Raw genomic sequence first — 25,254 nt, 5'->3', positions numbered from 1 at the left:
ATTTGACCTCGACGAGCCGTAGGTATGCGTCTCGGGAGGGTACCTTAGTAGCCGGCGAAGGTGTAAGTCAGTGTCACGATCTTTGCGAGACTCCATGACAAGTGAGATCTGACCAAACAGTACTGCATGGTTGAGTGGGTTTGGGATGTAGAGCTTGAGCGATACAATTTGTATTGTCGGGACAACTAGCGTACCTCGGAAGAGGGTGATAAGCACACGAAGTCGCGGTCGAAAGCACACTGGGTCCCGTTAAACATCGACCCATGGGAGATCAAACGATGAAGCATACCTTCAGGTTGGCTGCAAATTGAGGGCGCACGACCAGGATTTAGACAGACGAGGCTTAACTGTCAAAAATATCGCGTTTTAAGAGATGGCCTGCTTATGCATTTAACGGGTACAGAATAAGTAAAATACACTCTAGAAACGACGTGAATAGAACATTTTGGACTTTATTCATCAAGACTCACCGTAAGGAAGAAACCAGGAATTGGAATCTGAATGTACCCCAGTAATAGATTATACACGTTCCTCGTCAGGTAGCACAAGATCCCAAGCAAGAAAAATGGAAAGGGACGAAAAGGTCATCGATATTGGCTACACATTGACCTCGTGAAACCATCATGAACACGGTAGCCGAGGCTTCGATAGAGCCGATGAGCAGCAATCAAGAGAAGGAAAACGGGATCCGAGTTGATGGTGATTTAAGGGGACAAAAGGCTACGCTATAATTAAAAGCCTGGACGGACAATGAGTTCAGGAGGCATAAGCTGATAGATGACGACTTACAACACTGGCAATCAAACGGACACAACGGCGTATCTGTATGGATTAGAGGAAGAAGTCGACAAGACGAAATTGGTGAGACAAAAATTTCACTCACTTCCACCCTGTTCTGTGATCCCGAGATCGCTCTCCTTGTATATCGCGAACCCTTCCTCCGTTGTGCGTCCTGAATACTGTGAATTCCGAACAAATAGAGGGTCAGTAGCGAGGACATACTCGATCCCGTGCCCCTTGAATCTTTGAAGCGATCCTCGACCTCTATGGCCTTTTTACTCTTTTTCTTTGCGGCACTGTCGCTGGCAATATTTTGCAACTTTGTTGACTTATTGCTAGTGGCAGGGGCAGCTATGCGAGCGGAAGGATCGAGGACGGTTTCAGGGACTCGACGTTTGGTAGATTTTTTGCTCTCCGATTCGTCCCTGACTTCAGTCTCGCCTTTGGCTTCCCGCTTCCTCTTTCCGCTCTTCTTCGTCTTCTTTGGTGGTGTATCTGTAGATGGAGCTGAAGAAGAGGGCTTGGGAGCAGAGGATTTGCCTTTGGAAGCAAAAATCTCGTCGATCTCTGAGGCAGGCATGAGCGTTGAGAAAGGGACGAGTCACGCGGTTGGAAGCCCGCGCGTTTGCAAGCAGCGGCACGGCGCTCAGCAAGCACCACGCGGTAGAGGCAGCAGCGACGCTGAAGGAGGGCTGGAACAAAAGGACAAATAACTGCCCGGGACCACGATGTGAGTTCGCCTGTTCACCGTCTCCCAGCTTTTCCGATCTCTCACTCCTTCCGGCTTCCGGCTTCGTAGGCAACAAAATTTCGGCAACCCTGGTCAATCACAGCCGTTTCCCGCCCTACACAATAATGCTGCAGACAACTCTATGTCCTTCGGGCTCGATCAATACACCGCTAAGCAGATGGCGGCGCTCCAAGCGACTAGCCTTGCGAAAGCGGGAAATCGCTCTGCGCCAGGCGGAACTTCGGTGCCTTATTTCGGAGGAATGCAATCCAGTGCCCATCCCCGCCCTGATGCTCCTCAGGACCCTCGCCATTCACTCGGCGCCTTGTCTGACTTCCAACAGCCCGGCCATCATCCTAATGTCAGTCCATCTACTCCTGCCTCTCCTGTCTCCCATGCCGACGCTGTCATGACCCAGCCCAATAACATGCAAGCTAGCAATGCAGCAATGCAGCACATGCTCCAAATGCAGAAGAAGCGGCAGTGGTTGCAAGGCCTTGCCAATGTCATGAACCAGCGCAACGCGCCTCTCCCCCCTCCTCTGACCGGCGTTCCATATCCCGCCACATTCGACCCAACTCACTCCCTCTGGAAGAACCTTGACATAGTCGACATTGGCGTAGTACGCTTGGCGAGCAAGGAGGTTGACCTGTACAAACTATGGGCGGTCGTGCTGCAGGCTGGTGGAGGCTCCAAGGTCCGTTGAACTATCCGATGCACGCGTCGCATGTGCTCACCAAATTAATTGAACCCAGCTCACCCAGCAGAATATGTGGTCGGCTGTTTTGCCTTATTTTGACCTGCCTGAACAGTTTCCAGTACCGCAGTCGAACGGACAACAGTCCGTCGCGATTGTTCTGTCCAACTACTATGTGACAATTCTGGGACCGTTTGAAGAAGCATATCGCAGGAATATAATGCGAGAACAGCAACAGCGAGGCTTAATGCATAGCCGCATGCCTTCTGGTGGGCAACAACATGCACCAGGGAGCTCTCAAGTACGACCTGGAGCGCCCAACATGCCGCCACAAATGGCTAGCATATCAGGACTCGCTGGAAACTCAATGAACTCGAACCTCATGGGGTTGAATCAAGCGAGCTCTTCGCAGGCTGTTGATTCATCTGTTCAAAGTGCCAGTGGCGGCCAGTTTTCCACTCCAGCTATTCCTCCTACACCCCGGCTTCCGTCCCATCCACCATCGACTGGTTTGTCTGGCGCTGCTGCAAGTCTTGGACTTCCTTCGGCAGACTCATTAATGAGCAATCCCGCCATACCACAGCACGGATCGCAATCAAATGTCTCCTTTTCAAACGGCCTCGACGTCGCTACTTCTGCTCTGGAGCATGGCATAGATCGGAAGAGAAAGATGAGGGAGTCTGAAGAGGCTGACGCAAAGCGGCAGAAGACTGGTAAGCTCCATATCGTCATAGTTGCTTCTGACATCTGAATTGTCCGTTTACGAGGTTCAGAAGGTCCGGAAGCAGGTCCTGTGAGTACCTCTCGGCTGCCAACTAGCTTACCCTGCTGACCTACGTTGGGCTATAATCAGTCTGTCGGTCTTGAGCGAGGTTCCGCGCCACCTATCCCTGCTCTCAGCAGTCACGTTGCTCCAACAGCACCACCTACTACCACGCGCGTACCTCGACAGCCTCAAAGGCGGAAAATTGAATACGTCCCGCTTGCTCGCGAAATCGAGACCGCAGGAGGTCGTGATTTGGACATGATTCAGCACGAATACGTCCGTGCTTCTCACCGGCCACTCAAGGACTTCAATGAATGGGGCCAAGTCGACATCGAGGCCTTGACAATGTCTCTGCGATCCCGAATATCGACCGAGCTATCCTACGCGTTAACAACCTTCACGATGCTAACGCTCATGCGGAGCTCGCAAAAGGACGGCTTTCCTGTTTCGCACACGCCGGATCTCTTTGAGGAAGTGCTAGACCTGCTGGAAGACGTCGCGTTTGACGGTGCGGACGATGAGGACGACGTCTTAGACGGACCCGCCCCATCGTCAATCAGGACACATCGGGAGCTTGTGAACATGCTGTTTGAGGATAGTACGCGACCTTTCGCTGGATTGGATCCGAGGCAGGGCATGAAGGACCCTAATATAGGTCTGCGGCAGCGCCCCGGGGACATTGTGCTTTCTGTCGTGAACATTCTTCGTAACCTTTCGATGACTCCAGAAAACCAGGATTTCCTGGCAAAACATGACAGGCTCCTCACAATCGTCTTCCGTCTGTGTAACTTAGCTCCTTCCAAGCCGGATGTATTGCCGACCGCGGCATCACCCGCGCTCACACTGTCTGACCTGATCACCGTCAGGAAAGACGTCGTCTATACGCTCATGAACATTGCTGGCTTCGTTGACCTGTCCAAGACTTCTTCGCATCGACCACAAGTTCTACGCAACGTACGGAGAGCGTTCGAGCTTCTTTCATCATATCTGTCGGATCAGATTGAAGCGGTTTCGCCCTTTGCATGTATGCTCCAGTCTGGCATCCCACCAGCAATGCACCAGCCGAAACCTCCGTCTCTGGCCGACAACGCGCTGGAGGCGTTCACGCGACTCATTCAGCCCGACGATAACCGTCACGTACTCGCTCAATCTGTGCCATCTGAGTGGCTATGGACGCTCATGGAAGCGCTGGTGCACCGGCTGCCGGTGTCTGACAGCGACTTCCAGGTAGTGATGCGCGACGTGTGGCTGAGCTATATAGAGAAGTTGGTCATGGCGATCTACTGCATCGCGTTCCTCGCGCCGCCACAGTTGAAGAAGCGCATCAAGACGGACCGGACGTTGGGCTTCACGAAGATCATGCTGCGTTTAGTGAAGAAATTCACGATCTACTCGCCGCCCGACGTCCGAGTGTACTTCGTCATCTCGGTGCGGCGAGCAATCGAGTCGATGAAGCTCATCGACGACGCCGAGGACTCGTTCGATACGTCGCAGTCGGCGATGCCATCTCTCAGCTTTGGTATGGGGTATGGCGAGCACGGGGAGAGCCGGGTGGAGAAGGGGATGGGGCTGCTGAGTGGATACCAGGAGGAGATCACCTGGGGACTGATGATGCAGCGGGATGTTGACGAAACGATGTTCTCCGAACTGGAGAGCCTCGTGAGGGTGGGTTAAGTCGCTTGACTGGTGAATTGTTCTGTGAATTATGGCCGCGTTGGTTTGTTATACCAGTACATCGTTATGTATTAACATGTTTAGTGTATTCGCGCCTTGCTCTATACATGCCTCCGCTATGCTTCGGAAACTACTAGTTGGTATTGTCGCACTGAACACAAGTCACCGCCGCACTGTCCCCGCATCGTCCCCGCATCGGTGATGCGATCGAGAGGCATCACGTGGGATCGACTACTTACCCCACGCCAGGACTCGAGTGCATCCCGGAGCCTGCGGTGCTGCAGGAGGTCGTCGTCCAGCATGCTCTCCACCCGCTACCTCGCCCGGCGCATCTCCTCTCGTCCTGTCAGACGGTTCACACACTCGCTTTCTCGCTATCACTCCGTCTCCGAGAATGACTTGGCCCACTTTTCCAAAATCCTGCCCTCCTCGGCCATCCTCTCCACCCTCTCCCCCTCGTCAACGGCTGCTTCAGAACTCGCGCCGTTCAATAATGACTGGATGAACAAGTACCACGGAAAGGCCACGACCGTGCTGAAACCACGCAACACGAAGGAGGTCAGCGAGATCGTCAAGTGGTGCAATGACCACCGGATAGCCATCGTACCTCAGGGAGGTAACACCGGTCTCGTCGGTGGCAGTGTTCCTATCGGGGATGAGTTGATTATCAATCTCGCAAATATGTCGAGTATTCGCTCGTTTGACGATGTCTCTGGTATGTGGCTATCGCGCCCGCAATGTACCCTATTGTATGCTTAGTGACTTCCGTTCGGTAGGTATCCTGGTAGCGGATGCGGGTTGCATCCTCCAGTCGCTTTCGGATTATCTGTCAGGTCACAACCACGTCGTACCCCTTGACTTAGGGGCGAAGGGAAGGTAAGCACGAGACTCGTGCTCGTGCACTGAGCTTGTCTGCGGACTTACATGAGCGAAGCTGTCACATTGGCGGGAACGTCTCCACGAACGCGGGTGGCCTTCGTCTGCTACGATATGGTTCCCTTCACGGCAATGTACTGGGGTTGGAAGTAGTCCTCCCCGACGGCTCCATCCTTGACCAACTCTCCACCTCACGCAAGGATAACACAGGTTTGTTCTGCCCCAAGTATGCCGGGCAAATCAACTGAGTGGAACTAGGCTATGATCTGAAGCAGCTGTTCATCGGCGCTGAGGGTACACTTGGTATTGTGACTGGTGTCTCGCTCCTGGCAGCGGCGGCACCGCAAGCGTCGAATAATGTAATGCTCGCACTTCCCAAGTTCGAGAATGTGCTCCCGCTATATAGGGAGGTCAAGCGACAGCTGTCGGAGATCCTCTCGGCTTTTGAGTTCATCGACAGGGAGGCATACGACCTCGCGGTCAAGCATGGCCAGGGTCGTGCTCTGGATGCTGCAGATGTGGAGGGCGCTGCTTGCTTCGTTCTGGTGGAAACAAGCGGAAGTAATCGAGAACATGACGAGGAGGTCAGTTACAGTTCAACGGGCCGAACAGCAGAACTCTTATCACTATGCCTCAGAAACTCAACACCCTGCTGACGACCCTCATGGAGGCCGATACTCCTCTGATCAACACCGGTGTCCTAGCGACATCGCCGGCACAGTTCTCTTCGCTATGGGCGATCCGGGAAGGATTGACCGAAGCCATGTCGAAGGAGGGCAAGGCGTACAAGTACGACATCTCGGTGCCTCTGGACAAGTTCAAGGAGGTCGTAGATATTACGCGGGAGCACATCCGATCCAAGGGCCTGTTGCACCCTGATGCCGTCAAGCATGTCGTTGGATACGGGCATGTGGGTGACAGTGAGTACCTGCTATTCGGATTTCACAGGCATGAGCTAATAGTGGTAAAGGTAATCTGCACCTGAATATCGTCGCGGATGCGTACACCCCCGAAATTGAAGCTGCACTGGAGCCATTTGTATACGAGCTCGTTTGTGAGTAGTCAAAAATTCTTGCGATGTCTGGTTGACGCTGAATAATACCATTTCTCAGCGAGATACAGAGGTTCTGTATCTGCCGAACACGGCATTGGCGTCATGAAGACGCACGCACTGCATTACTCAAAAAACGCGGAGAGTATTGAGTGGATGAAGCGGATCAAGAAGCTGTTCGACCCTAACGGGATTATGAATCCCGGGAAGGTTTTGCCTTAAGCGACGTATGACCCTTCAACACTGTCGGGATACCATTTATTCATGCGTCTAAAGAGGAGGGCATCATGTACAGTAGGGACGGGATTCATAAGGTAAAACTTCAATCATATTGTATTCCTCAAGATACGCGCAATTTGTTCGGACGAGACCTCTTTCTGCCCGCCACCGGGGTATGACAACTTGAAAATTTCTCCCTTCACAACGCTGGTCCCTGCATCCTCTATGGTACACTCGACGATGTTGTTATTCTCATCCTTGTACTGCACCGTCTCTCCGATGCGTTCCATTGGGTCTATAGTTCGCGAATTCTGCGAAGACGCAAAATTTGCTATTTGCTGAACAGCCTGTTCCCCATAGTTATGTCGAACCCTTCAGGATATCCCAGTAAATATACAGAAAATGTTCAGAACAACGTGGTGCTTACGATTCTGTCCTAGCCTCCCTGAGGATCTTCCACCGCGCTGGATGTTTGCTGAATAGGCATTGCAAGCCTTGCAGTCCAGCAGCGGCAGCAAAGCCAACCCAAAAACACCTATATGCTTGTCACGGCCAGAATGCATCAGTCAGACGGAAGAGACACAAACTTGTATAGACTGTCGAGCGGTCCGGCGCAGATGGCATCACACTGGCGAAAAAATGCGGCTTGCTCATTAGGATCCGTGCTGTTCGTTCGCAGAATAATCGTCGGATCGTTGTACCAATCACGAACGACCTGGTCATAGACGGGTTGCACGCGGGACATATCGTCCTCGCCATATCCCATCCCCCGAACTGTGCGACCACAGGTCTCTGCGACGACGAGATAGTGTGTATATCTTTTCGTCATGTCCTTGACAAAGGCCTCGTCCCGCTTGGCATCCTGTCGAGAGGACTTGGAGGAAATTCGCGGAGGCATAATTAAGATGTTGCACTGGGGAGTGTGGCGTCTCAGAGATCTGAGTCCAGTCTTATACTTAGAGTTAACACGATCACTGTCATCAGCAAAACCGGGAATTTTCTCCAAAGAGATTATAAAGGTGTAATTCCATGTAACTTGCGCAATTTTTTCACCAAGGAATACATTGCATTGTAATCCTGAGTCAGATTGCAGAGTTGCCAACTGGCATAATCAGTTATAAACTCTGGAAACATTCTACAGGTTATGAAGCTCATATAACTTCCTACAAAATTTATTACACACTACATTCAGACTGTCCTAAACAGACCGAAACCGATTCATTCAGATCGGTTTGATAATTCTCAAAAGTGGGAGTATTCCAAATTAATTATGTCAACATATTATTATTACTGCAGCGACGGACAAAGTGCTCTACATTAGAGCTAGTTGGGCCTACTTACAAGCTCCAAAACCCGCGTGCCGCCGTAACGTCCACTTACCGCAGTAACAAACACCCGCGTGCCACCATAACAAACAAGTAGTTAGGCCTACTTACCGCGCCAACACCCGCGTACCGCCGTAACAACCAATGCTAGAAATCAACATACACTACACGTCCGCCCAGAGGCATAAAACAGTAGAAATTGAAATAGAACGCACTATGCGAGTCGCTCCAACCACGACAGCCCGATCAAGCACACGCAACAAGGAACCTGGTAGACCTGTGGAATATAGTTAGCTGCGAGTAACAACACTCACCTGGCGGGCATCTGGCAGAGGCTGCGAATTTATACGCGAGTGAGGGTGGCGAGGATTGTCAGCGGATGGTAGTCGCGATGCATCGAGATTAGCCTCAGACTTGCCTCCGAGTTGCCTCGAAACGGCTTCGGATCTTTTCGCTGTGAGGGCCTGGACGAGAGCCTTGCCTCAATGCTCGCATTTGGTGCGGTATTCGGGGGCCTGAAAACTAAAACGCGACGCAAGAGCCAACTCGGAGCGAGTTCTGCAGAGAGCGCTAGTAGACGCCCAATAGGCGCTCCTTACAACATTATATTTAGTGTCTAGAAGTTCTTCCGACTGTGTAACCTGGTGAGCAACGTTTGACTCGGGTTACATTGCTCGACAACTCTTTGCCAACATGTATTTTTGTTATAACTTGTGTATCAATTTCTATTCTATGTAATCTTCTTTATAGACCTCTACTACCTTTACTTTGATTACAAATTGGTTTAAACATCACTAGTCCTGTGTAACTTACACAACGCTTGCTACCCCGATGTAACTGGTGTAACCTTACATAAAAATTTCCCGCTTTTGCTGATGGCCGTGGCATCCAGTTCTTCAAACTTCAAAGCTTCACAACCGGTCCATCAGCAAAACCGGGAATTTTCTCCAAAGAGATTATAAAGGTGTAATCCCACGTAACTTGTGCAATTTTTTCACCAAGCAATACATTGCATTGTAATCCTGAGTCAGATTGCAGAGTTGCCAACTGGCATAATCAGTTATAAACTCTGGAAACATTTTACAGGTTATGAAGCTCATATAACTTCCTGCAAAATTTATTATGCACTTGTAGCACGTAGGCACAGACCGTCCTAAACAGACCGAAACCGATTCATTCGGATCGGTTTCATAACTCTCAAAGTATTCCAAATTATGTCAACATATTATATTACAGCGGTACAACACGTACAAAGTGCTCTACATTAGAACTACTTGGGCCTACTCACTGCACCAAAACCCGCGTGCCGCCATAACAAACAAGTATTTAGGTCTACTTACCACACCAACACCCACATACCACTGTAACAACCAACACTAGGAATCAACACACTTACATTTCCGCCCACAGGCATAAAACAATAGAGATTGAAATAGAACGCACCGCGTGTCGCTCCAACCACGGGAGCCCAACCAAGCTGCGCACAACAACAGCCCGGTATCACCTGTGCGATACAGTTAGCCGCGTGTAATGGCACTCACCTGGCAGGCACATTGCAGTGGCAGATGCTGCGAATTTATACGCGAGTGAGGGTGGCGAGAATTGTCGGCGGATGGTAGTCACGATGCATCGAGACTTGCCTCAGAATTGCCTCAGATTGCCTCAGAATTGCCTCGAAACAACTTCGGATCTTTTCACTGTGGCCTGGACAAGAGCCTTGCCTTAATGCTTGCATTTGGTGCGGTATCCGGGGGCCTGAATATGAACGATGCAAGAGCAACTCGGAGCGAGTTCTGCGGAGAGCGCTAGGCGTCTAGAAGTTCTTTCGACTGTGTAACCTGGTGAGCAACGTTTGACTTGGGTTACATCGCTCGACAACTCTTTGTCGACATGTATTTTTGTTCTAACTTGTGTATCAATTTCTGTTCTATGTTATCTTCTTTATAGACCTCTACTACCTTTACTTTGATTACAAATCAGTTTAAATATTACTAGTCCTGTGTAACTTACACAACCCTTGCTACCCCGATGTAACTGGTGTAACCTTACATAAAAATTTCCCGCTTTTGCTGATGTCATCGTCTGTGGCGTCGAGTTGTTCAATGGCACACGTCCCCGCTCATGCATTCAATGCGGTAGCCGCCAATGCTCAGTGCTCATAGGCTCCTCCAGCTCGAGTATCCAAGCAACCCTTCGGAGAGCATCATGTACAATTGTTAGAAACCATTACTATACGTATCGTTCATAACAAAAGCATGCTGTAATAGCGTGTACACTCCAAGACAGATTCTCGACTTGTGCCATTCCTCGGGGTCAGCACACTAACAAGACCGATGCTCGAGACAGGCCGTCGCACGACTCGAACGAGCCGTGTAGTATTTTCGTCACCGGAATCAGCACACATTCGCACGAAACCTCCAAGAGGGAAGACGAGGGGTTCATATCGTTGTCAGAATCGTCCATAAAATCGTGAACTGTAACTAACCCCGGGCGCGATGCAACTTCAATGAGTTCCAGCGAGAGGCACAGATGATACATGAATATGTTCCCGAGGACAGATGAAAAGCTGACAGAATACATCAGGGGAGTGTTCAATCATACTGCATTCCTCAAGATAAGTGCCATTTCTTCGGAAGAGACCTCCTTCTGCCCGCTGCCAAGGTATGACAGCTTGAAGAAGTCTCCTTTCACGATACTGGTCCCCGCATCCTCAATGGTACACTCAACGATGCTGCTATTCTCATCCTTGTACCGTATCGTCTCTCCGATGTGCTCCACTGGGTCCATAGTGCGCGGATTCAGCGAAGACGCATTTTCCATTTGCTGAGGATTCAGCGAAGCTGCCAACTTTGCCAATTGCTAAAAACCCTGTTCCCCAATGGTCCGCCGAACTCTTCGGGTCATCTAAATGAACATACAGAAAATGCACATATTAACGTGGTGCTTATGATTCATCGGTTGCGTCGCTGACAATCTTACCCCGGGCTGGATGGTTGCCGAACAGGCAATACAATCCTTGTGCTCCAGCAGTGGCGGCAAAGCCAACCCAAAAACATCTACGTACGCCGGTGTGTCAAGGGCAGGATTTATCAATCAGATGGAAGATACATACTTGTATAGAGTGTCGAGTGGTGTGGCGCAGATGGAATCGCACTGACGAAAAAATGCGGCTTGCTCATTAGGATCCGTACTGTTGGTTCGCAGAATAATCGTCGGATCATTGCGCCAGTCTCGAGCGGCCTGGTCATAGACGGGCTGCACGCGGGCCACGTCGTTCTGGCCGTATCCCATCCCCCGAACTGTGCGACCACAGGTCTCTGCAATGACGAGGTAGTTTGTATATCTTTCCGTCATGTCCCTGACAAAGGCCTCATCCCGCTGAGCATGCTGTCGAGAGGGCTTGGAAGAAATGCGCGGAGGCATGAAGATATGGCAGAGTGTGTGGCGTCCGGGGCTTCGCGAAGTTCGAACGGGGAAACGAGTAGATTTAGCTGACTACGCCGATTACACAGCTCAGGTACGTAAGGAGTACCTCGTCAACTACTGTATATGGTAGGTAGAGAGAGTTATGAGGAAAGATAAATAAAAAGAGTAAGAAGGGTAGGGTTAATCGGTTGGTAGAAGATGGCATAAGTGAAGCGGGAGATGAGCGGGAGTATATACATCAGAGTTGGCCGTACGCCATGCTGTAGACATGCATCGTTTGTATTCCCCCCATATTCTGCCTGCGAGGTGTATGCTGGAGGTATGCCATGTGTGCGTGATATGTGCGGATAGGCGTTGGTGCGACGGATTCCTGGATGGCTGGAGAGCGGGAATTTTTGGTACAATGCCCAGGTAGTAGTATGATGTGAATTGCGGCCAAGCTTCGTGGTCCACGAAGAGTGATGCAGCGCTGTGCAGGATGACCTCCATGATTTGTCGGTTGGTTTCAGCTCCGGTCAGAAGCTTGGACGTCTCCGAAATGACATCGCGGTGAGCATCGGCACGCAAGTGGTTGAAGCGAGGGCACTGCACGAATATGTGATACGGGGTCTCCAGCACGGGGCATCCGAAGTGACACCACTCTGATGTATCGCCGAAGCGCGCGGATCGAAGAGATGCAGTGTCAAGCTGTCCACACCGAGCATATAGTTGCACGAGTGCGGAATAGGCTGATGACGCGCATGTGTAGGGGTAGTCCAGCGGTGGCTGAGAGTTGTAGAGGGGCAGGACAATGTTGCGGAGGGGTTTGAACGAGCGGTCTTGGACAACAGCAGTGACGAGGGCGTGTGAGATATAAGTGGTGGGAGAGGATTCAATATATCCGTCATAGGGAGAGAATAAGGTGTAGTCGTCCATGGAAAAAGTGGGAATAGGAGGAGTAGGTAAGGGAAGATCATGAGACTGTGAAGCAATAGCATCAACGAACGCATTGGCACGAGACGGTGGTGTGTCGGAGGAGGTGTGCACAGCTGTGTAGGTTACTGCTGGTGTACAGGAGGATGGGAAGGTAGTGAGGATGGTTTTGAGCCATCGGTAAAGGGAGCAGGCTGGAAGCGATGCCCAGTGATGTGGGAGGAGCGGGGAGGAGGTGGATAAGGAGTCATTAATAATGCGAACAGAGTTGAGATGATCAGTGTAAAGCGGGGGAGATGGCGGTAGTGGAAAAGAGTGTGCTTGCAGGGATGCTGCGACAAGGCCGTAGACTTCGGCATAGAGGATGGAGGCTGCATTACGGAAGGTCAATAGGGACCATACAGTGGTGGAAAAAGGGCTGGCAGTGGCGAAGGTTACAGAACGAGGCTGGCGAAAGGTCGGTGCAGCTGGTACCATGGATCCATCGGAGGCACATGACATGGATGTGGAGGGGAATTTGGGGAGGAATGATGAGAGGAAGAAGGCATAGAGGACATGTTCCGCAAAGGATTGCCGCATGGGTCGAGGTAGGGTGAGTGTCCAATCACGGGTGTTTGGAGAGGGTGCCGCCGTAAGCTGTGGGAGGGTTAGTGACATTAACCAGTCGCACATCGCGTGCCATTCAGGTGCCGCGGGCGTGAAGCGGAGTAAGCTGCTCAAATGGTGATGAGGGCGGAGAGTGAGTGGAAGGGGTGGAAGGGCATCGAGAGAGAGCAGGGGCCACGAAGCAATATCACATAGGTGTGTGAGTCCCGCACGTTCGAGGTTAGAAATCATGGAAGGGCGTGGTGAATGACAGGAAGGGGGTAGTAGCCTAAGCAAATGACGGAGAGATACATCACCGGAATATAGATGTGATTGATCTGTCATCTGGATGGAGAGGTTGAGATCGGAGAGTACGGAGTAGGCGACGATCCAGGAGGATGGGAGGTTGCGAGTCTGACGTGCGAAGGAGCGTTGAGGGGATTGTGGGTGGAGTGAAAATTGGCAGTGGTTGATTGTGCATGTCCAGTCAGCGAGGGTGATGCGCGCCATATTGCGGAAGGTGGGGTTGTGGTGATTGAGGTCACGTAGCAGGCCCGTAATGGCTGCACAGTCATTGAGACGAGCGATGGAGGGAAAGTCAAAACCATGGTGGCGAATGGGGATAGTGAGGAGTTGGGAGTTGAAGCGAAAGGGAAACGAGAAGTAATGGTGTATGCATGAGGCAAGAAGATGATCGAGTTGGGCTGCATGTCGACGGGAAATTGGTTGGAAGGCGAGGTGGGGGCGGATTCGAGATAGTAGACACTGTGAAAAGATACGCCGGAGGGCGGTTAGTGGCAGACGCAGGAAAAGATTGGGTAGGTCAAAGGTCAGGATAATATCACGGATTTTCTCATACTGATGCTGCGGGTCATTTATGCAGACACGGAGGAAATCAATATGTGAAGTGACAACCCGAACATCATGCCAGATAACAAGGTCGGAGTCAGGCTGAAAGGGAGAGATAGAAGGCATGCGCATAAGAGGGGGAGCATTCAAAACGTTGAGAAGGAAGAGAAGAGACTTTAGCCAGTTGGTTAGCCAACCGTATACAACCTGAAATCGCTCCATCATGAGACAGGAGCGTTGAAGGGAATTTTGAGAGGTTGCAATGATGGCGGAGTCATCTGTTGCTTCCACCATGGCGATGCGCAGTGTGAGGCGATTGTCGGGAATGTGCGGTCTGTTCACACGATGCTGTGTGGAGGAGACAATAATGCCATCGTGGTGTTGAAGCAGGGTGTCCTGTAGCCAGTGGTTGCCAAGGCTTGTCGTGAGGGTAGATTTGAGCGATGAGACAGGACCGCCTTGTTTGGTTACTCCGGAAATAACAATCGGTTCTGTAAGGCCGAATGCAGTCTTGATACGATAGGGAACGTCAGACTGTGCCGAAATGTCAAATTGGACAAGTGAAGATGGAAGACCGTATGCAGTGACAGCATCGTAAAATCCTTGTGGTTCCAGGTGGTCAAATCCCTTTTGTTGATCACGACGTAAAATATAGAGGGGAGTGCGTGTGCGATTGGACCAACATTCCAATTGGGAGAGGAAGGAGGTAAGGTCGCGTCCTTGAGTGCCGGGCTGAGTGGCAACTTGTCCTTCTGGGAGGATGCGGTGTTGCACTAGGTATGGCACGAGTCGGAGATTGAGCCATGCAAAAGGAGTGTTGAGCAGGAAGTTGTTGCAGCAGACACCGCGATAGTTGGAGAGGCATGTGCGTGGTCCATTCTTGAACAGCATGGAGAGCGTGCATGGTTTGACAATGTTAGGAATATGAGATTGTGAAATTTCATAGTTCAAGAGGTTGAGGACGAGGCGGAGAGACGAGTCGTGAAGTGCTTTTACACACCACTTCTCCCACCCGTCAGGTCCAGGAGCTGGGCGAGGCTTGCCACGGTGGAGGAGGAGGCGGAGATCATTGAGAGACATAGTCTGTGGCCAGTGGAATGGATCAGCTGCAGTGGTCTGCCGAATATCTGTCACGGATGGAGTGTCAAGCCATGGTTTGGCCATTGGTGGTCGTTGCTGTCGGGAAAAAAGAGCATTAAAGTAAGCTTGTGTGTGCATCTTTACCGCATCTGGTGCCGTGATGAAAGAGTCTGGGTCATCATCTGGTGTCACAGCGAGAGGGGGACCAGAGGTGTCATGAGCCGTTTGATAGAGCTTCTTCGATGATCCACCTAGGAGGACGCTATTGATCTGCCGCTTCGCTGTTTGGGTGGCACGACGTTGAAGTTCCTTGTGTTCTTCACGGTATCTGAGCTTATTCAGTGTGTGCCGTATGGAGGTGAGGAATGCCAGTAGTGAATGACAAGTTGGGGCGTCGGAGTGTTGGGTGAAGGAGAAAGCGCAGAGGTAGGTAGAGGCCCAGGGAGCGCATGCAGCGAGTAACGAAATTCGTGCTTGACGTTCAGCGGAGATGAGGCAATTGATGCAGCAAATCTCAGTTACAAGTTGGCGCAAGCTAGGACTGGATAAGGGGTGCACATGTTGCATTCGGGTACAAGGTAGTTCAAAAGCATCATCAGCTGCGGAATGGAAAATTCGGGTCAGTGCATCATAGCAGAATTGAAAGGAGTCATCATCGGAGATGTCGTGGTCATCAAGGTGTTCAGCATGGACTAGCTGCTCAACATTGTCAGCATAAGTGCGGAAGTGGTGTTTCTCGTGGCGCCGAGGATAGTAATGCCTGGGAGGGACATCGGGTGGTGGTAGTGAGTCGGGAAGGTGCAGTGATGCTGCATGCATAAGGGGAGGAGTCAGAACCATTGATGCAGTAATTGGGCGATGATCCGTAGCAGGGATGAAGGTGTTCATAGTCGCGACGGAGCCATTGAGAAATCCTTGTGTTGAATGGGCAACTCGGTCAATGATTGATTGGCCAAGGTGGTTCTTGAAGGTGTACATAGAGTGAGCATCTGCATCACCTTGTAGAGACCACAGGTCGATTGCATGGACATCGTGGAGAAATGTTGTATAGAAGAGTCGAGAGGGGGGAAGGATTGGAGATGGAGAGAGAGTTTCCTGTGCAGTTAGCGAGGCATTGCAGTCTCCCATAATACACCATGAGTATGGAGCATCTCGACATAGGGTGGATATCGAAGTCCAGAAGGAGGAGAGGTCATTGTCATTATTCCCTGGGTCCCAAGGTGCATAGAGCCCAATGAAGCGGTGGAAGAATCCTCGACCGGTGGTAGTAGGTAGAATAAGGTCAAGGATCACCGCTCGGCCACGAAGGGAGGGTGGAGTGGGCAGGCGTTGTGCATGGATGGTGCGTTTTACACCGACAATGACTCCCCATTTTCCTGAATGTGTACCGGGTATGGGGATACCAGGTTCTTCATACGTACTGTATCCGTGGATGCGCACTCGCGAGGCGTGGGATTGGGAAGACTTGATTTCATTCAATACCCAGACATGAGGCTGCCGCACAGAAATAGTATTAGTCACAGCCGCTAGCTTAGAGATGTTAGCCAGTCCATTAGTGTTGAGACTGAAAATGTGGAATGGAGTAGTAGCATGTACCGTAGGAAAGAAAAAGAGAAGGAGCAGAAACAGGATGAGAAATGGGCAGAAAATAATAGGAGAAGAGATGAAAAAGGGGGGCATGCATGCATGAGAATGGGTGTGCTGTAACGTAAGTTTTCCACTCTGCCTCCTCGTACTATGTCCACATCCATCCTTTGCAGCCACCGCATGTCGGTCACTGTGGAGCGACGAGAGGGGTTGAGGACGACATGTAGGCATTTCAGAGGAGAGCGGAGGGGCGCTTACCAATTCTGTTTCCATCTCATTAGATTCAGGTGGCTGTTCAGTTGTCGAAGTGCGCTGCCGGGCATGATATCGGTCCTCCTCACCAGGCTCTGGGGCTGGGCGAGGGTGCTCCATGGGCATCAGTGTTGGCTCTGCAGCTGGTGTCGGGGGAAGTTGCAGTGTCGTGTCAACATGAAGGGAGACCGCTTGCAAGGACCGCCGCTGTGCAATAACCTGATGCTCGTATTGATGGATGTCATCATCGATATGATCTAGGCGCGATTGGATGGCGCAACAAGCCTCGGGAGTGGTAGCGGAGGCCATATTGTCATGAAGTCGCTCGCGCCTGTCTTCCATTCGGCCCAGGCCATTATCGAGAGAAGACAATTGACTCGACAGGTGTACCGAGGATGCGACCATGGACACTGCAGAAAGAACATGCTGATTCTGAGAGCGCAGCTTGGAGATGATGTCGTGCTGCTCGGAGAGCACCTGTGAGAACGTGTGAACAGTTTCGACGCCTTGTTGTCGCAGCGCATCGATTTGAGCCTGAAAGTAGCGCTGATCAGTGGATGTTGCCGAAGAGGAGCATTGAAGGTAGGAAGGATTAGTGGGCACGCCTGCGCTATTGAGGAGGTAAAGAAGGATTGGCTGTGAGATTGTTATGAAGCGAGGAATGGATGCATCAGACAGAAGTTCAAAGGGGTCAGAGAGAAGTCGCGATGTGGTAGGCCAGTCTTTGAGAACAACACTATACACCTCGCCATCCATGACGGTGTGACTGAAAGCGATCGCATCATCTCCATAGCGCCGACGGATGTATGTGTTGATTCTGCCCTCAATTCCCTGGAACTCTCCGCATCCTGCAACCGCAACTTCGAGACCATATACGGGAGAAATAAACCGGGACTGCATGGCATAGTAGGTACGATGATCGAAGATGGGCGGCTGTCTGAGGATGCGAATGACGTGCGCGGGATCAATAATGTCGTAGGTGAGACGGTGCGATCCTGTGGACGGCTTGCTGATGAAGGACAGTTGTCAGGAAATCTTCTGATCATGGAGCCATTTTTCGATTCGTGGCTGAATTGCGCGGGCATGCTGTTCATTATCGATGGGGAACATAATGCGCCGGGATCTGTCAGCGCCACTTCCAATTCTCCACTGAGCTCGGATTCCAGTTCGACCATCCAACGCTACACAGACTCCGTCGAGAACGTCTGGACGAGGCTCTGCGGTGAGGTTAGGATGTAGGGAGACATAAACATAGTCAACGGGGTTGCGAGGATCCCCGACGTGGATCTGAAGAGGTGGGAGAAGCTGTGTGGGGTTAGCAATGTTGTAGTCAGACACTAATTGGGAGAGTTGATTGTGCGCAGACTGTATGGAGGCGTGTTGCAGACCGGAGACGGTTAGTTCGACTCCAGTTACGACCGCATCGCTAGCATCAGTCTGCAGTGAGGGCGATCCGGCACGGGAATAGGGAATGTTTGGGCAAACAGGTGGAGGAAGGACGAAGGACGACATAAGAAATAGGGGCTAGAGTATGGGACGGACTTCCGATGAGCGTGGACTGAGCGAGTTGTGATTAAGGGCGATTCCAGACTAAGCTGACCAGTAGGGCTTATGAAAGGTTGCTGATGACGATAGCGACAGCGGTGGTGGTGGTGGTGGTGGTGGTGGTGGTGGGGCTTCTTATAGAGGTAACACGATCACGTGCAGTAAAGAACCAGCGCACATTGTGACTGTGGCGTCCGGTGTCCGGTTCTTCACAACCACTGGCAGTCATCATCTGTGGCGTCGAGTTGCTCAATGGCACACCTCCCTGCTCAGGCATTCAACGTGGTGGCTGCCAATGCTATGCCACCACCTGAGCTATACCTGCAACCCGCCAGTGTGTATGGCATATCGTACGACCTGCTTTATCGCAACATTGTGGACCCCTTGCCTCATGGGTGGGGAGCAAGAACTAGTACGAGGCCTAGTTTTACCTCTTTTCTTTTCTGACCATCCTTAAAGGCTCTGTCTATAGACAGATTTGTAATGCTCTCAGGACTAGGGGCTACACTCATGCTCAGTATTCAGTGTGGCAGAGATTCGGAACAGCAGTGGCTGCCTGGCTACATATGATGGAATTGCGAACAATAGAGCCCCGTGGCATCTTTGCTTCTGCACTTAGAAGGTTGCAAACGTTTGAAGTGCCAAGACAAGTTTTTATTGTGACCCAGCATGTCGCCTTGACTGGGATGTACTCATCCAATCTCATTGGACCGACACCTGCCACACTCACTCAAGGTTTAGGAGTGCCAATGCCTCCTGGTTGGCCCCAAACCCCTAATTTGCTGCCTCAGGGAGTCCGTCGCACTCTACCAGGGGCTATGAATGGCAACAATTGGTGTCAGCCTTAGTACTATAACTTGAATGAGACTTGTCAGTGTTGCAATTCTCTTAAATGCTCTTTTCTATATTGACACTTCTCAAGGATTCATATTTTGTGTAATAACCTCCTGGTACTCTTATATGACTGTCTCTGTTTCAACAGTGTATATCTATGCTCATTTCTTCTTCTCTTTCATCATATTGTTTGTGTCACTGGAGCTCAATCTCCATTCTTATCTCCAGACTGACCCCTTCAAGCTGTTTTCTTATTACTGGATCCAACTCCAGCTTCACATGTTATTACCATATGCTTTTACACACCTTTTCTGATACAGTCTTATGCCCTAACTCTGACTTAGTAATCCTTTCCATAACACATGTATCTATGGTGTGACCAACAGTCAACTGTAATACAGTAGTTGTTACAATGCTCCTCAGTTATGGCACGTCTTTTCTTTTTCTTTTCTTCATTCCCTTTACTTTACCAGACCACATGGTCCACCACGTGACTCATTGGAGCGCAACCTCTGATTCTCTACCCAGATGTCCAGAACCCCTAGTCTAGGGGTACACCGGATCCAACTCCAGACCTTCTTATCACACATGCAAGACGTGCATGTATGCCTCATCTTTACCTCGTTCTGATACACGACTTGTTATTTCCCATTAGTACTGATTACCTCTCACGATCTTACTCAGCTTTCCCATACATATTACTTCCTCGCTGTTACCTTGCCCAGACATCGTTTCACCTTATCTAGCCAATGAACGATCCCGTATTACTGCATAGTACTGCGGATACCTTTTGTATAAGTAGTCAACCTCGTCGAGCTGGATCCCCATCTCGACCTGGTTACCATTAAACCAGCATTTCACTTGCCTTTGACTGAGATCGACCGTTAGTAGCAAGACAGCTACTGCGAGTCATAAGAGCGAACCCTGATCGACCTTCAGTGCGAGGACATCACCAGAAGTGTCTCTTGAATGGACTTGTGTCTTAGACTAAGACCTTGTCTCGTGACGACTTGACTTGATGCTCGTGTTTCGCTGCCGCGTAACAGTAGTTACTTGTACCATTGCTATATAATGCTGACAGTCAAGCTTAAATATCCATTTCAGCCTTGTTACCAGAGATTCTTGACTTCTGCCCTTTCACCAGGGATTAAAATAGACATGCACTAACAAGACCTAGTGAGACAGGCTGCCGTGTACCTTAAGTGAATCTTGCATTGTTTTGAGTATGATGCAATAGAATCTTCACCAGAATCAGCACAAAATTGCATGAAATGCCACAAGGGGGTCAAAAGCCTGTGATTTTTGGGAATGATCATTCAAATAGGTTCTAGTGAGAATACATGAATATTCTGAGGACAGATGAAAGGAAGCTTGCCAAAATATGTAAGGGAAAAGTTCAATCATACTGTATTCCTCAAGATACGTGCCATCTCTTCGGAAGAGACCTCCTTCTGCCCGCCGCCAGGGTCTGACAGCTTGAAGAAGTCTCCTTTCACGATACTGGTCCCCGCATCCTCAATGGTACACTCAACGATGCTGTTATTCTCATCCTTGTACCGTATTGTCTCTCCGATGTGCTCCATTGGGTCCATAGTTCGCGGAGCCAGCGAAGAGGCATTTTCTATTTGCTGAGGATTCAGCGAAGACGCCAAATTTGCCAATTGCTGAAAACCCTGTTCCCCAATGAGCCGCTGAATTCTTTGGGGTATCTAAATGAACATACAGAAGATGCACATATTAATGTAGTGCTTACGATTCATCGCTAGCCTCCCTGAGAATCTTGGACTTGGCTGGATGTTTGCTGAACAGGGAACGCAATCCTTGTGCTCCAGCAGTGGCGGCAAAGCCAACCCAGAAACACCTACATGTGCCCATGTGTCAAGATCAGAACATATCAATCAGACCGAAGATACATACTTGTATGGACTGTCGAGTGGTGTGGCGCAGATCTCATCACACTGGCGAAAAAATGCGGCTTGCTCGTTGGGCTCCGCGCTGTTGGTTCGCAGAATAATCGTCGTCGGATCATTGTACCAGTCTCGAACGACCTGGTCATAGACGGGCCGCACGCGGTCTGCATCGTCCTCGCCGTAACCCATCCCCCGAACTGTGCGACCACAGGTCTCTGCAATGACGAGGTAATTTGTGTATCTTTCTGTCATGTCCTTGACAAAGGCCCCGTCCCGCTGGTCATCCTGTTGAGAGGGCTTCGAAGAAATTCGCGGAGGCATAATGAAGATGCAGCTAGGGAGTGTGTGGCCCATCCGAGTCCGGGGGCTTCGCGAAATACGATCACGTGCACTGAAGAACAACCTGGCCAACCCAGTGTATATCCTTTCTTCCCGTCATGAATACCCCATCGACCACTAGTCTGTGGCAACTTCTCCTTTAATTTCTGAGCATCGGTTTCTCAGGAATACGCCAGGCTGAAACAGAGCTGACTACGCCAGGGAAGGCCATTGGCTGGCCTGTAAGCAGGTGATCGTGGGAACCCTAAAATCGTGGGACCCTAACCTTGCGGTGCAACGGACAAACTCTAACCCCCATACAAGGTTACCTCCTCCATCCCCAAGCCCATCCCCCCACTATGGTACGTTCCCGCTCCTCCTCCTTCCATAAACATGCTGATTGCTTGTTTTCCTTCTATTTTGCGCGACACAGCCGATATTCCAGGATAGCAATGGCCTGGCTGTCAAATTCTTCATCCAGAAGGACATCCCCCAGGAAATACAGGCAGAAGTCTGCGAAACCATAGCGGTTGGTGGCGACGCACTTCATTCGGTCGACCTGATACTGACTGTAAGACCATCTACAGGCCCTTGGAGGAAGGGTCGAATCCAAGGTGCCCCGTGCCGGATATGTACTGGTTCAGCCGGGCACCGCTGAGGAGGAGCGTCTTCGCCTCTGCTGGTCCACCCCCGACCGTCCCGAGCGGTATTTCGTTCCATACACATATGTCGAGGCGTGCAAGATACATGGAATGCTGCTCAAGCAAATCTTTGTGCACGAGGGCCAGCCAATCCGGATGCACATCGATTCTAGCATCGCGAATGTGAACGCCCGTGCGGCGCTCAGCACGCGAATCATGGTGAATTTCCGCCTCTTTGATGCTGCAAGAAGCCTTTCTGTTCGAGTGGTACTATCGTGTCCTATGTTGATCCTGTGCGCTCTGGACCGAGGTGTCGCATCACGTAGCAGAAGACACGGATGGAATGACCGGATCCTAACACTGTTATCTCCTGTTTCTTCAACTTTACTATGCTTTTGGACTAACTCAACCAATTCGCATAGCACTCGGGTGGCGATCCTACCGCCTCCGCACAATCCGCGCGAGTGATTTTGGCCGATCCCAATACAGACGTATTCCAACACCTGGTCAAGACGTACCAAGGCGAGCCAGACAAATACGTTGAGTCGTACCTCTGGGTGAAGAAGTGCATCGAGAAGGGCGCAGTGATCTACACGCCCATGGTGTACAAGAACCCTGGCGGAAGACGTCCCGGCGAGGAGTGAGCGGCTACCATGCTTCCGCTGTTTCGACCGCTGCTGATCACATGCATGTAGGAGAACACAGTTTACGGAAGACGATGAGGAGCATCTCTGCAATTGGATTGCAGCGAAGATCCCGTATAAAGAGACCGGTGGCAGGACTGGAAATAGGCTTTACCAGCAGCTGTGTGAAATGGTAGGTTACGCTGCTCTCCCCGTTTCGTTGGAAATCTTATACTCCGCCCCAGGCCTCCGACCCCGAGTACGCCTGGGCGACCCGCCACACCTGGCAATCCTGGCGCGAGCGCTACAAGAAAAACTGCGCCCGCCTAGACGCCAGGATCTCTGAGATAGTTGAGCAGAAGAAGCCGGCACACGGCGAGAAGGGCCAGTACGGCTACGTGCGCAAGCCGGAGGAGAAGCCGAAGCGCGTCCGGAAGAAGGCGCGCAACAATTCCGACAACGGCACCGTCCCGGGCCCCTCCAACATCGGCGAGGAGATCGACCCGTTCCCTGTGCCCGTCCCCGTCGCGCTCCCGGGCATGGCGGGTGTGCTCACCGCCGTGGGGGGCCCCAACGATGGGTTCAACCCGATGATGTACGTGCCGGGTCCTCCGCCTATTTTCCAGCACATGCAGGTACCCACCGGGAGCCCGATGGACATCGCTGTCGCCAGACAGAATGCGATTGAGGAAGAAATGGAGGATGACGAGAATGAATGGCCGATTCGCGAAGGTAACGCACCTACACCGGGGTGGGCGAAGAGGAAGCCTGAGGAGCACGAAGAAGAGGGGCCGATTAAGCGGCAGAGGACGAGGTTAGTTGTTATTGCATTACGCTAGGTGCTGAATCGAATGTCTTACCCGCAGCAAAAGCCCCGCTCAGAACGGGGAGGAGCAGCCCGCTTTGCACGTCGTTGACCAGACAGTCCGCGATATTGCGCAGGAGTTCCGCTTTACAGTGGAGGAGGTCCAGGAGTATTATGACAAGTGCGGGGATGCGGAACGCACCAAACAACGTTTCAAGAAAATGAGGGATGCTCTAACGGCTCTTGAGGATTGAATGTCTGTGTAGTGTTTGGGCGATTCTTCGGATGTATTTTCGTATGTACTCGCGCTTTTGGCTTCCTTCTGTACTTTAGCAGCATTATCTGGCTAATAACATATTTTGTCGTTCAAATCGTTCCATGTTCAACGATCATCTGGAAGTAAACGATACACGGGTAAGTCAGTACACGACGGATATACTACGGGTCGTCGTCGGTTAGTAATTTATAATCTGCTGCTCGCACAGGTGCAGATGGGCTATCGAATGGCTTGCGTCGTCTGTAAACACACGGTAAGCGCATGATACAACAGTGAGTAACCAACGAACTTCTCTCCAGCCGCTGCTGATGGGAATGATCCGAAGAGGTCAGGATGTTTAGGGAAAGGTGATTCGCTTCCATCATGAATTAGCTTCCGTAAAAGCATGCAAGAAGTCCGGACATACCTGAAGTACGGATGGTGCAGGGCCTCTTCAGCAGATATCCTCATTTCCGGATCGTACGTCAGCAGGCGCGACATAAGGTCCAAACCGGCTGCAGTGATGTATGGGAACTTGTGGCGCAATTGCGGCGGATGTGCCGGAGGCAGGCTGATGGACTTCGCCATGGGCAACCTGTCAAATTCTGGCCAAGAATACGGTGTTGGGGGCCCAAGAAGCTTGAAGATCATGGAAAGGAGCTCTATTTCGCCCTTCGCTTGGAAGAGCGGCTCCTTGAGGAGTAGTTCTGCGAAGATACACCCGACGGACCACATATCGACGGCGGTAGAGTACGTCGTCGCGCCCATCAGAATCTCAGGAGCACTGCGCAAGAAAAAGCCGCTGACAGTGTTGCACGCACGTGTATTGGAGACAGGCCACTTACCGGTACCACAGGGTGACCACGAGCTGAGTTAGGCCGCCCACACCCACTGGATCACCGTATCGCCTCGCAAGGCCGAAATCTGCGACTTTGATCGTGCCACGGTTGTTCATGAGTAGGTTGCTTGTCTTGAGGTCGCGGTGGAGGATCCAGCGTTCGTGGCAGTGCGCTACGGCGGAGAGAAGCTGGAGCAGGAGCGTCTTGATCTCAGATTGTAGAAACGGAGAAGGCATGACGGTCAACAGCGTCTTCAAATCGTGCTCAATGAAGTCCATCACGATAAAAACCCTTTGGTACTCCATTAATGTTAAGCGTGAATGGTGACATGTAAGGGACGTACTGTGTTAGTGTATCCCCGACGACTACCTCCCGTATGCCCACAACATTCTCGTGTTTGCACACCATAAGCGAGTTGATCTCGCGCAGCGCAGTAATAGGGAACCCATTCTTTTCCTCATCCAGTTTCAACTTCTTCAGCGCGACTATATCCCCCGTCTCCTTGTCTCTAGCTCGGAAGACAACACCATAAGACCCTTCCTCGATAGAGTTTAGCCGCTCATAGCAGTAAACGGAGCGAGATGGCAGAAGGGGTGGATGATGTGTTCTCGGAGGGACATATATGCTGTACGAAGGACGTGTCCACTGTACTCGGACACTGGACTGGTCGCGTT

At 51.1% G+C, this 25,254-nt stretch overlaps 10 protein-coding genes across 10 annotated transcripts; 3 read left to right on the top strand and 7 right to left on the bottom strand.

Moving 5' to 3' along the window:
- Window positions 1-731: 731 nt before the first annotated feature.
- On the bottom strand, window positions 732-1,360 carry SCP_0112030 (hypothetical protein; the record flags this gene model as incomplete). Its single annotated transcript, XM_027753430.1, has 4 exons — window positions 732-739; window positions 790-822; window positions 884-952; window positions 1,003-1,360. The coding sequence occupies 4 exons, from the start codon at window positions 1,358-1,360 to the stop codon at window positions 732-734; spliced, it is 468 nt and encodes a 155-aa protein (XP_027609231.1).
- A 292-nt stretch (window positions 1,361-1,652) lies between these two features.
- SCP_0112020 (hypothetical protein) lies at window positions 1,653-4,647 on the top strand (the record flags this gene model as incomplete). Its single annotated transcript, XM_027753429.1, has 5 exons — window positions 1,653-1,871; window positions 1,929-2,207; window positions 2,266-2,920; window positions 2,981-3,000; window positions 3,061-4,647. The coding sequence occupies 5 exons, from the start codon at window positions 1,653-1,655 to the stop codon at window positions 4,645-4,647; spliced, it is 2,760 nt and encodes a 919-aa protein (XP_027609230.1).
- Window positions 4,648-4,947: 300 nt separating this feature from the next.
- Window positions 4,948-6,796, top strand: SCP_0112010 (D-2-hydroxyglutarate--pyruvate transhydrogenase DLD2; the record flags this gene model as incomplete). The annotated part of the gene is made up of 7 exons (XM_027753428.1): window positions 4,948-5,362; window positions 5,424-5,523; window positions 5,582-5,733; window positions 5,782-6,107; window positions 6,161-6,443; window positions 6,494-6,577; window positions 6,636-6,796. 7 exons carry the CDS (start codon window positions 4,948-4,950, stop codon window positions 6,794-6,796), a joined length of 1,521 nt encoding a protein of 506 aa, XP_027609229.1.
- Window positions 6,797-7,124: 328 nt separating this feature from the next.
- On the bottom strand, window positions 7,125-7,447 carry SCP_0112000 (hypothetical protein; the record flags this gene model as incomplete). The annotated part of the gene is made up of 3 exons (XM_027753427.1): window positions 7,125-7,165; window positions 7,221-7,328; window positions 7,381-7,447. 3 exons carry the CDS (start codon window positions 7,445-7,447, stop codon window positions 7,125-7,127), a joined length of 216 nt encoding a protein of 71 aa, XP_027609228.1.
- A 3,266-nt stretch (window positions 7,448-10,713) lies between these two features.
- Window positions 10,714-10,905, bottom strand: SCP_0111990 (hypothetical protein; the record flags this gene model as incomplete). Its single annotated transcript, XM_027753426.1, has 1 exon — window positions 10,714-10,905. The coding sequence occupies one exon, from the start codon at window positions 10,903-10,905 to the stop codon at window positions 10,714-10,716; it is 192 nt and encodes a 63-aa protein (XP_027609227.1).
- A 157-nt stretch (window positions 10,906-11,062) lies between these two features.
- On the bottom strand, window positions 11,063-11,541 carry SCP_0111980 (hypothetical protein; the record flags this gene model as incomplete). The annotated part of the gene is made up of 2 exons (XM_027753425.1): window positions 11,063-11,174; window positions 11,231-11,541. The coding sequence occupies 2 exons, from the start codon at window positions 11,539-11,541 to the stop codon at window positions 11,063-11,065; spliced, it is 423 nt and encodes a 140-aa protein (XP_027609226.1).
- A 183-nt stretch (window positions 11,542-11,724) lies between these two features.
- SCP_0111970 (hypothetical protein) lies at window positions 11,725-17,709 on the bottom strand (the record flags this gene model as incomplete). The annotated part of the gene is made up of 2 exons (XM_027753424.1): window positions 11,725-16,500; window positions 16,816-17,709. 2 exons carry the CDS (start codon window positions 17,707-17,709, stop codon window positions 11,725-11,727), a joined length of 5,670 nt encoding a protein of 1,889 aa, XP_027609225.1.
- Window positions 17,710-20,588: 2,879 nt separating this feature from the next.
- Window positions 20,589-21,419, bottom strand: SCP_0111960 (hypothetical protein; the record flags this gene model as incomplete). Its single annotated transcript, XM_027753423.1, has 3 exons — window positions 20,589-20,886; window positions 20,942-21,049; window positions 21,106-21,419. The coding sequence occupies 3 exons, from the start codon at window positions 21,417-21,419 to the stop codon at window positions 20,589-20,591; spliced, it is 720 nt and encodes a 239-aa protein (XP_027609224.1).
- A 356-nt stretch (window positions 21,420-21,775) lies between these two features.
- Window positions 21,776-23,739, top strand: SCP_0111950 (hypothetical protein; the record flags this gene model as incomplete). The annotated part of the gene is made up of 7 exons (XM_027753422.1): window positions 21,776-21,778; window positions 21,850-21,945; window positions 22,004-22,276; window positions 22,480-22,697; window positions 22,753-22,873; window positions 22,926-23,494; window positions 23,547-23,739. 7 exons carry the CDS (start codon window positions 21,776-21,778, stop codon window positions 23,737-23,739), a joined length of 1,473 nt encoding a protein of 490 aa, XP_027609223.1.
- Window positions 23,740-23,923: 184 nt separating this feature from the next.
- Window positions 23,924-24,988, bottom strand: SCP_0111940 (Serine/threonine-protein kinase ppk23; the record flags this gene model as incomplete). Its single annotated transcript, XM_027753421.1, has 5 exons — window positions 23,924-24,002; window positions 24,052-24,117; window positions 24,169-24,525; window positions 24,587-24,871; window positions 24,924-24,988. 5 exons carry the CDS (start codon window positions 24,986-24,988, stop codon window positions 23,924-23,926), a joined length of 852 nt encoding a protein of 283 aa, XP_027609222.1.
- Window positions 24,989-25,254: the final 266 nt, after the last annotated feature.

The sequence above is a fragment of the Sparassis crispa genome, assembly GCF_003851025.1.
Source record: "Sparassis crispa DNA, contig_000000F, whole genome shotgun sequence".
In the NCBI taxonomy this organism is placed as follows: domain Eukaryota; kingdom Fungi; phylum Basidiomycota; class Agaricomycetes; order Polyporales; family Sparassidaceae; genus Sparassis; species Sparassis crispa.
The sequence above is the reverse complement of the archived record's forward strand: the minus strand, read 5'-3'. Positions and strand labels throughout refer to the sequence as shown.